The sequence below is a fragment of the Cyanistes caeruleus genome, chromosome 1, assembly GCF_971803275.1.
Source record: "Cyanistes caeruleus chromosome 1, bCyaCae1.hap1.1, whole genome shotgun sequence".
In the NCBI taxonomy this organism is placed as follows: domain Eukaryota; kingdom Metazoa; phylum Chordata; class Aves; order Passeriformes; family Paridae; genus Cyanistes; species Cyanistes caeruleus.
The window spans coordinates 130,422,701-130,433,497 of NC_141701.1; the positions used below are offsets into that span (position 1 = coordinate 130,422,701).

A 10,797-nucleotide genomic window follows, 5' to 3' on the forward strand; every position below is an offset into this window, starting at 1 on the left:
GTAACATAAGATAGATCCAGAACCAGTTTTACGAAACAACTTATTTTTCACATAACTTCTAGTATTTATTAAAATGCCAGTGTAAATCTGTAAATTATCTTACACATTTACTTATATATATATATATATATTGTGTCTTTGACAAGAGAACTAGCACAGTATCATCAATGGTTACAGACCCTCTGACTGGTGGAAGGGCTGTAATATGGAGTGATAAGACCAGAGAAACTGGATAGCAGCAAGCTTTGGTGCTGAAATGTCAGCCTTGGCAGTGATGGCTACACAGCAGGCAAGGCATATAGCCAGGAAATGGTACTGAGCACTTGGGTCAATGTCTGTGGTCCCCAAGGACACATACTGCCTGGGCAGTACTTCTATGCTGTGTTTTCCAAGTTTGCTTATATTCCTCTGGGAGTCTTGGATGTCAAAGTAGAGTCTATTCAAACACTTAGAGCTTTCATTACATATTTTTCTCTTTGTTAGAACAGAAACTAGGACAACAATCCTGTTCTTGGAAGTCCAGCTGTCTGGTCTCTCTCCTCAAAACAGTCAATAACTTACACCCTACAGCTCACCACAATTTCTACTGTCCTGTTCTCAGCCTTTACATCTTGCAGCTGCCGCACCCAGAAGGCAAGGCTCTATACTGCCCAGCCTGAGTAACCAAAGTGACTCTTTGAACATAGACAAGAAGCAGTTTTGAAAACAGCAAGAACTTCTTATGCTCCAACGATGCCTCTGTATGTCCCTCTTGATGAGTAATGATGCAGCAGTGGAACAAGAAGCTTACAGGAAAGCATATGCTGCTGCTGAGGTGCACTACAGCTCAGTAGGTACATGAAGGGATAAGTAACATTACACACCTTATGAACCACACATGTGAACCCAAGTCCTGGGAAATAAAACAAGGGAAAACACTGCCAAGATATTTGCTTCCAATGAGCATAAACAGGTGGGGTAGTTTTTTAAAAAAAATAATATGAAAAAAATGAGTCATTCCCACATTTTGGGAGAAACCGAGTTCTCTGCATCCCACTATTTATGCCAAGATCCAACCAGCCCCTAGCTTTCTGCCAGCTCATAGAGAGGAGGCCTGTCTGAAAGTGACAGCAAAGAAGGAAATTAAGGAAATCACTGAAGCAGAGAATATAAAATCATTTTTCCACCCCCTCAAATGAGTTGTGGAACCGACAACTGCTTTTTACTGTGTCTACTCTACAAGAACAGTTCTCATACAAACTATTTCCCAAAACAGATAAGAACCAAATCTAGAATGCCAGTAGACTAGAAATCCTGAGGAATTACCAGCAAGTCTCATTCTATTCTGCAAAATAATTCAGGTTTTGTGAACTTGAACTGTAGTATCAGCATTTTAACGCTCAAAGGGTTTTTGTGTTTTGCCTCTTAACAGTGGGGAAAGGCTCAGTACTGAGTCACCATAACGCTGCTGAGCTGTAGTAGCCAGGAGCAGCACACAAGAACACAGAAGTGAAGCACCAAGAACCACCACCATCCTTCTGGACTGCCTCAAGTGCCTGGGATGCCCAATGACTTTCACAGGTCAGGAGGCAGCATGTCCTCCAGCTGACAGCACATCCGGCACACCAGATGGGAGGGCAGGAGTTTGGCTCATCCCCCCTTTTCAGAAGGGTTAGTTTGGGGTTTTGTGATACTTTTAAAAATTATTTTGTTTTGCTCAAAGCAGGAGTCCTATAAAATTAGACAACTAAAATGCAGTATACACATGTTGAACGTCTTAAGGCATCTGAAAGTCTGGTGATCAGTATCAAAAGGTAAAGTCTTTCATAATCTAGCAGCTACTGTTTTCAACACAATTAATCAAAATAAACTGCATCTGTACGAGAGTCTTTTATTAAAAATACATATCTTCTGTTTCACATAAAAAGAACCAACACTTAACACAATTTAAAGAAGTTGGACAGGAACTACTTGAAAAAATACAGGTTCTTGTAATCCCAGAGCACCCAACCTTTAGTGCACAAGCTACAAAATAAAATCTTTCTGTTCGAGACCCAAAGTGCTTGTCCTGCACACAGCAGTGCCCAAGAAGGTGCAGCTGGTCATAGGTAGGGCTGCAAAGTGCGCCCCAGAGGCTGCTCCCTGGCAGACACACCTGCAGGTACCTGTGTTCTCTCCCAGTCCAGGGAGCCCTGTCACTCCCCAGCCCTGGTGCTGGGCACAATGGCAACCTTAGCAAAAAAAAAAATGTTAGAGTGGCACTCAGCTCAAGTGTCACAGGTTGGCCATCTCTTTCTGTAACAAAGGAAATACAGCACAGCACTTCCAGGTAATTTCACTTAGGATGCAGCAGAAACATATTAACAGCATTGATGAAAGAAAACCAGCCGTGCTTCGGTGATAGAACATGATGCAACAGTCTTTTTGCTAACTAAAACCTATGCTGGAATCCATTATTTTCTGGAGCCCCACTTGTCGTAACTCACTCATGTCTGACTTTTGGAAAGACAATTTTCAAAGCAATGAGTTATCAGCTTAGGCAGCAGCAAATACTAATTAAAAGTTCTGTGCATAAAAATCAAAATCAGAATACAAAAGAGCTGTCAGAGTCATCTGCTATTAAAGTGCACAGAAAACAACACTGGCTAAACTTATATTCTTGTAGAAAGCAAGAACAGTTTGCCAGGCTGTCATTCTTGTTCTGGAGATGCTGAAAATTCAGCTCCTTTTAAAGTCACTAAGAGACATATTCATCAGCTCTTAAAAATGATCAAAATTCTCTGCAAATTCCAGCTCAAAGAGTGTATCAGACGCTGACTGTAACATTTACTGGCCAGCTCATAACTGGAGCAAGGCACAAAGAAGAAAAGACTGAAGTGATGCAGAAGCAAGATGATGATGTTAAATCACAAACCAGTCCCCTTTGCTTTGACCTTAAAAGACATTAAAGGATACAGGCAGCTAAACCAGCAAGTGTTGGACAACCAGACTAACAGCAAAACAAAGTTCAGTTTTGAAGAAAAAAAAACTGGCTTGCATGTCATTACACGTGTTCTAATCCCACACAACTCATGATCTGCTTAAAAAAGATACTTCATACTCTCATACCTTGTAAACCTAAGAGTATTAAGCTCATCTTTAGGCCTCTAGAGGCGTATCTCCTTATGTATTTCTTGTTGTCTACAGTGTTAACTCCTTAAGACTGTTGTTTAATCAAGCACTGTCTTAAAGGCCTGTCACTTTACTGACTATGCTAGGAACTATGATAGAGATCAGCTTCCTCCCTCAGTCCACTGAAGTCTGAGATCTACCATCTAAAACACAATCTTTGTTTTTTTCACAGATTTTCACAGATTTTAACAGAACAAGATTTGCCCAGTAGAGTATTTGTTTCTATTTCTACCTAGAGCAGAAAACTAAATGGTTTTCAGGACCTTGGATGAATTTTCAGAACTGGAATTAAAGAACTTGATTGGATTTTTTTAGAAAAACAAATTTATTCTGGGATTAATGAAATGCAAATACCCACTAAGCTCCAGAATGCCACCAATCAAAACAACTTTCCCTACTGGGACGACATTTTAAACATTAAGATCTCAATTTACCAAAACCTGAGAGAATCAAATGCTTCCCTTACTACAGCACTCTTCAACTCACTGTCATCAAATTTTCAAGTAATGTCAAAGCCCATATTGAAGAGCTTTGATCCTGAAGGCTCACCTGCTGCTCTGCATTTTAGAAGGCAAAAAGTGATTTAAAGACATCTCAGGTTGGGAATTTACAATCCCTCCTCATCCTTGTAGAGCTACAAGGTGAAGCTCACAAGTTACTCAAAATCTCATCTTATGGAAAATAGGAACTGGAAACTTTCTGCATTTATGAGGTGGCAGCAGGGGAAATAACTGGATTTTAAAACAGCTGAATTTGAAAGGTGTTAAAGAACAAGGCTGAAAAGGCTGAGTTTTAATCAGTAATGAAATAAGCTGCAGCATGAAAAGTCTATCAACCATAAAGATCAACTCTGAAAAAAACATGAGCTCATTGTTCCTTGTATATTCACTTTTAAAAAATATGTAATTAAAAAAATCTCTCCCCAGGGTTATAATTCCCTTTTCAGAAAGAAAGATGCTTGTATACAGTGTTTCAAAAGAATCTTTCATAGTCTTCAGAATTCTTTATGATTTTCCTAAACCTTTTTGCTGTGAGTGACATTTCTCTCCAGAACTGAACACTTTATATCCTACTTGAAAATCCATTCTTAAGACGGCTTTCAAATAAAACATTCAAGGTTCTAATCACAACTTTAAAATACTACTGTTTTTTTGTTTTAATCACAAAATAGATCTAGTGAATTTGCTAACTTAGTAAAAAACAGACTAGAAATAAAATTCACAAAAGATTTCTAGCCTCCAGTAATTCACAAAATGCTATTACAGCACAGAACAACACTCTTAGTTAAATCAGTTTTATTCCTTCTGATAACTATTTTGAAAATAAAGGGTAATTTGGCACTAATTCTGTTACAGAAGTTCCTAAGCAGGTATCTGTTTGTGCGTACAGCAAAAAACAAAGAACTGTGCACAGAACTGAATTAGTCTGCCAAACACCCTTTTCAGACATCACATATTACAATATGTAGTCTGGATGAACAAGAAACTCAGTGAATCCCCTACACCCAGTTCCATTGCCTGGGTAATACACAGGTGCAGGGGCCTTAAAATGAGATCGGAATCTAGGAATAGCTTATCAAATTTCGAAGAGGTTCAAACCTGCTTTGAGATCAGTAAGTAAAAGGATGGATACATACAATTGTTAGTGTACTGTTCCAGCATTAGCAGCAACTTTGACTGTAGTGAGCTCAGAGTAAAAAAAAATGAAAAAAAAAACCAAAAGGAAAGGTGGTCAGGAAATAACAAACAGACCAGAACAGCAACAGACTTGCTGAACTCAGGCCTCCATGGCTTTGCGCCTTGGGAAACTTAACCTTGCCAAGGATTATGCTCAGTGTGGGGCAGGCAGCACAGAGAATCAAGCCTGCAACTTTCATGGCTTGAACGAGCACAAGAACTTGGCTTCCAAGGCTTTGTCTCCTTAAGATGAATGTGTCACAACAGGAATGTCAATTTCTACACCAGAGAGGCGAGAACGTGCAGAGTAGGGCTGAGAGGCATAGCTGTGCATGCTGGGGGCGTGGGAATACAGAGGCTGCCAGAAAGGAGAAGGGAGGCTTTTACATGCACAGTACCACAGGAACAGCAAAATGGAAGTGAAAAACAGACCGCCAGCACTGGCAATGGCAATAAATACAGAGATGTCAAAGCTGAAGATAGGCTCATATTTTCTGTTCAGATAATTGTTGTAAAAAATTACCCAGATGGACGGAGTGAGACAAATGGCACAGGCAAGCAGGAACAAGAGGCCAGCCACGAGATGGCAGCCCGCACTGTTTACCAGGCACTTGGCCAGTTTGACGTTTGGCACGCTGGACACAAAGGCTGTGTTACACATGCCAATCATGCAGAGGAACAGAGCTGAGACAGCAGTAAACATACTCAGAGGAAGGGCAAACTGAAGAACACGCAAATCCAGCTGATCGACAGCCGTGTACCACTGTGGGTCATAGATCACACAGTCTCTGCTCCCATCAAAGCGCGCACACTTAATCCAGAGTCCAGTGTAAACGGTCACATTCCTTTCATTCTTGTTGTATGTGTACAGTCTCATTTGCCTCCAGTTTGGAAGCAGAACTGCTGCAAGGAGCCCAGCTACTGAGGCTGTTCCACTGAGGAAGGCCAGTACGGTCGCTGCATGAACATCCCGGCAGCCCATATTTGCCCACAGAGGTTGCTTCCTGCAATTAAAAAGAGAAATATAAAAGAAAACTGTGGACACAGGACTGACTATAGTTGATTTGTGCCAGGTTAGTAAACTCAGATGACAGCTGGTAGGCATCTGTGGCACCTTCTTTGTCTGACACACTTAAGACAGTGGTAACACCACCATATTCACGCTTTAATGAAACATCAGGTTATTTCACAGACTGTTATGACGTCTCAACTGACAGACTGCTAAAGTCACTGTGTTCAAGATGAGAAAGAAGCACATTTGAATGTGTTAGTCAACACAGCCATGATTTAAGTTCACCTGCCCTAAACTGGCAGCTCCCTGTCTTTAGTTCAGACACAGTATGAGAATGCATGCTCAGTCCTACCATGCTGCTGCCATGAGTAAAAAGGAGTTCTTTAAAATCTACATCATTAGGCTGGCAAGGAATGCATATGCAGGCAGTTATATAGGCCAAACTGTTGACAAGAGCTGTGAGATAGTGGTGGAGGCTCTGCTGAGTAATTCACTGTGAGATTTTCAACAGCAACTAACAGTTCTTCCATACTACGCTTGCCTTTCAGAATCAACTGACCGAGCACACAAACAATTACTGAAAACAGATAGCTTTTCAGTTTCTACTACATCTTCTACTTCAGAGAAAGTGTTAATACTGCTTCCTTTTTAATATAACCACTGTCTGCATACCTACTATAGCCTCTTGCCTGCAGAGATGATGAGAAAGTCTTAATGATGCATCTAAAACAAACAAAAACAAAACAAAACAAGACTCAATTCAAGTTATCCCTTCTCTGCATGCCCAAGTTGTTTTAAAGAAGCCAAATACATAACAGCACTGAGCATTTACACCAGAGTGTACCTGAAGCTGGACACTAAGAATTATAGTATCTAAAAATGAACAGATACTGTACAAATTCTCACTGCCATTCAGTTATAAAGTCCTCCTGAAATTTCTTCCTAATTATACTGCATTGTGCATATCTGTCAAATGCCCAAAGTCATAAACCAATTCCTTAATCAAATGCCCAAAGTCATAAACCAATTCCTTAAGTCCCAGAAGTTCTGCTTAATGCATATACAAGTAACTGAGTATCTGTATCACAGAAAAGTTACAGACATGGTTGCAAACAAAAAGGCAACTGGATCTGATTCCTCACTCTCCTTTTATACTTGCATACATCCAATAAACAGGGAGCTCCAGTTTTCAGATTAGGAATGCCCATGCATACTGGAAATACACTAAAAGCATTATCAAGCCATGTAGCTAGCCAGCATTCTATTGATTTATAGACAAATAAATGAAGTTCAATTTGTTTCCTAAGAAATCATTAGGCAATTATTTTATGCCATCTAACCCTGAGGAATTGCACTGGAATGTGGGCACTATTTAAGTGCTGATCAGAGTTTTGTAAATAATTTGTAAATTTCTCTGGAAAGAAATAATGACAACCACATTTATGGTAGAAACTATCTTATTTGTCAAAAAGACAGCATTATATTGTTGCTAAGGACAGCTGAGCGTGGGCAAGCTTCTCTTCCCAAGGCAGAAAACTTTTCAGACGTCAGGTCATTAACAGGATAACCCCTGGGTACGGGGACCAGAAATATTTCCACCATGATTATTTTAATATGATGCTTAACCCTAACTTCAGTAAGGTCAAAACAATCAACTTACAAGAAAATGGAACTATAGCAAATGAACTTGGCAGGTAAATCTAATATTGCATCAAATTTTGTTCTCCTCAAGCTTGATGGTTTTGCTCTTCCATAAACAGCTTGCCTTTACCTGGATAAAATTTCCATGCAGACAGGGCAAACTCCAAGATAGAGCTATACATGAAACAGCTGAAATAAACACATGACTGACCATTTTCAGAAACGTGCTGTTTCTGTATCTGTAGGAGATTACTGCAAATAGGCAAGTTACCCACCATCCCTTCCACCAGGAGAGACCTATCCCATTTTGCGAATACTGATGGCTTTATGACTGTAATTATAGCTCAGATCCCTGATGAAGACAGTAACAAAACAAGTGTTGTCTTAATTAGATGGCTTCAATGTACTTACCAGCAGTGTCCTCAAATCAAGAGAAACCTTAGCAACTTCTACAAGTAGGAAAAAAGGTGTTACTGGAGCTAAGAAACAGAACAAAGAAAGAGTCAACATCACATTTCTTCCATGTAATTTCAGCAACAGCATTTACACTGTAATTCAAGAATTAGGAATATCAGCTATGTTTGCATTAGGCCAACTCCATCACCTACAATTTACTCTTATTTAAAAATCAAAACTCAAACTACTCTTTTTTTCTTTCTTAATTTTTTTTTCTCCAGAGCTTGTTCTTGGTCTATTCATCTCAAAAGGTAAGGGTACAAAAAACTGCTTTCCTTATGGGTGTTCCAAGACAAAGAGTTTGCATTCAGAATTTTATGTTTTTAGCAAAAAATTTATAAGAAGCCATACAGAATGATTACTGCAGATGTTAGGTTCAAGGCTGCACTTAAACAGCAGTGAGGAAAGGCTGCAATGACTATTTAATGCCAGAAAACAAAGCACAAGCTCTAAATTGTTTATACATCTTGCGGGTCTCTATTCCTTCCTGCCTTCTACACGACGGTTTCAAGGAAATTGGAGAAAAACAGGAAACACTAGTAATGGCTTTTCAATGGCTGTCAAGCTTTTCCAGAGGAAAAGCTCTTCTTGTGGATCTTCTACACCCACATCTAGGTCCCAAGATCAAATCTGCAGGTCACAACAGGTAATTCACTTTACTACCGGACAGCATCGACCTCCAAGTATGTCAGTAATCGACTGTTAAAAGTTACAACCTAAAGACGAGTTTGTTGCGCTAACATATACAAAGACAGTTTATTCTAAACTACCCATATCAAACCCTGAAATATTATAAAATTCATATATGAATTGACTCTATCACCTACAAAAACATCAAAGACATTCTTCTATCAAACTATCTAGGCAAGAAAGAGACTTTACAACACAGTCATGAACCCTAGTTTTTTCACTAAATGAGAAAGAGGGCTTCAGATTTGGAAACTCATTAATATGAATGCTACTGCATACAAGACACACAAAAGCAGACACACAGCTTGGAGCAGCAGCTTTTGTTCACTAACATTACTGACAAATTTTCAAGCTTTCTGTGCACTTTGCAGCTAAAGCCAAGATAAACACACAGACCTCCCTCTGCAGGTTCACACCCATGAACAACCACAACAACATAATTAAGAAGAAAATTAGTACAGGCAAACAAAGCTGTCAGAGGGAGCTGCGCCCAGCCCAGGAGTCTCTCCCACTAAATGATGAAACCTGTGTTGTAATAAACAGATACAGAGGAGCTATGGAATATTCCCCAATACCCAACTCATTTCTGCAGACACAGAGTTCCTTTTAGTTTTCTCTTCCTCTCTTTAGTCCACCTGTTTTTACTGTCTATCCCTGGTGGTGCTGAACAACTAGGAACCTCGGCCCCTTCTCAACTAGTTGCCCAAGGGAAAAAAGCATACTTTGGGCAGATAAAACCCTGCCTTGCCTTAGATTCTTGGCTTCAGCGTCTTCCATCACAAGGATTTTAAAGCTGTACTGTGCAAGGCTCTTATATCTGATCCTCAGAAGTTACCAGTCCTAATAGAACCCCTTAATAGGGACAGATTTTACCCCCTATTCTAAAGATGCATATTGCTGTAGCAAGAGATGTTGGCTGAAGCTGGCAAATCATTTTAGGTCCACAAGATAAAATTAAACAAAACCGACAAAAAGGACATTTACTATAGACATAATTCAGAAATGAGTAAAAGCAGCTCTGTTCCCTTGCATGGCCTTGAGAAGACCACGGTCTGGGAAGCATCACTGTTTTGTAAAGATCTCTAGGAGAGAAGTCGCAGTATAATTTATCAACGCAATTTATAAATAAATGGTTTTCCAAGTATCCACAACAGCATAAGCAGTTTAAAAATTTTTATGAGTTTTGGGAAACTGGCTACCAGAAACTGGAGGCCTAAAGCTCTCCAGTTTTAAGGGACTGATTCAGAACCAGTACCACCACTTTTTTTTTTTTTTTTTTTTTTTTAATTCTGAGACTCATTCATGCAGTTCCACGTTCTACGAAACTCCTTTTAAAATTAAATACAGAAGTACCGGCTTAGAATTAACGATCCTAGCTAACAGATTAGGACTTCCAAGGAAAACGTGCAGCACGAGTAATAATTTTACCGACTGAATCGGAAAGAGCAGCTGACGCACGGAGAGAACACAGAGTCCCCCCGGGGAGCACCGCCGACCCCCGCCCGCGATAGCGCTCCGAGCCTGCCGCGTTCGCGGGGGAGCCGGGAAGCGCCGCAGGGCCCGGGCCGGCCGTGCCCGCTCACCTTGCCGCCGCGCAGAGGAGGCGCCATGGCCGCCGCTCCGGCCGCGGAGCCGCCGCGCTGAGGGGAGGCCGCGGCCGCGCGGGGCCTTGTGGGGCGGCGCCGGCGCAGTGCGGGCCCGGCCCGGCACAGCGCGACTGCCGGCGGCGCGGCCCCGCCCGCGGCTCTCCGCTCACCGCGGAGATCGCCGCTGCCCCCGGCCGAGAACGCCGGTGCTCTAAAACACGTCCCTCCGATAAGCCGGCTATAACCGATAACCGCAGCGCGGAGGAACCTGACTACTACAGGCAGCTACGGCCCACGGCGGACAGCTCCGATCAAGCCATGCTGGCTCTTCGTCCAAACACCTCCCCGCTCCCCCCTCTAGAAGTGAGGTTAAGACCGGTGCTCGCAAAGTCTGTAAAAAACCAAAATGCTATTTTCGGCTATGAAATAGCCTGCAGAAAAGGAGGCTCAGGGGTGATGTTATCACTGTACAAGCCCCTGAAAGGAGGCTGTAGCCAGGTGGGTCTCCAAGGCAACCAGCCACAGGGTAAGAGGACATGGCCTCAATCTGTGCCTGGGCAAATTCGTATTGGACATTATGAGGAAT

The 10,797-nt window shown here is 41.5% G+C and overlaps 1 protein-coding gene across 4 annotated transcripts; it reads right to left on the bottom strand.

Moving 5' to 3' along the window:
* Positions 1–1,856: 1,856 nt before the first annotated feature.
* Positions 1,857–10,299, bottom strand: CLDN12 (claudin 12). 4 transcript variants are annotated; one of them, XM_086858185.1, is made up of 4 exons: positions 10,209–10,299; positions 7,891–7,958; positions 6,511–6,561; positions 1,857–5,830 (listed from the first exon to the last, which is right to left on the bottom strand). In XM_086858185.1, the coding sequence occupies exon 4, from the start codon at positions 5,806–5,808 to the stop codon at positions 5,071–5,073; it is 738 nt and encodes a 245-aa protein (XP_086714311.1). In that variant the 5' UTR covers positions 5,809–5,830; positions 6,511–6,561; positions 7,891–7,958; positions 10,209–10,299; the 3' UTR covers positions 1,857–5,070. The 4 variants fall into 4 exon arrangements, with proteins under 4 accessions (XP_086714311.1, XP_023776085.1, XP_086714326.1 ...); XM_023920317.2 differs by lacking the exon at positions 10,209–10,299 and adding an exon at positions 10,054–10,143; XM_086858200.1 differs by lacking the exon at positions 6,511–6,561 and having other exon boundaries at positions 10,209–10,289.
* Positions 10,300–10,797: the final 498 nt, after the last annotated feature.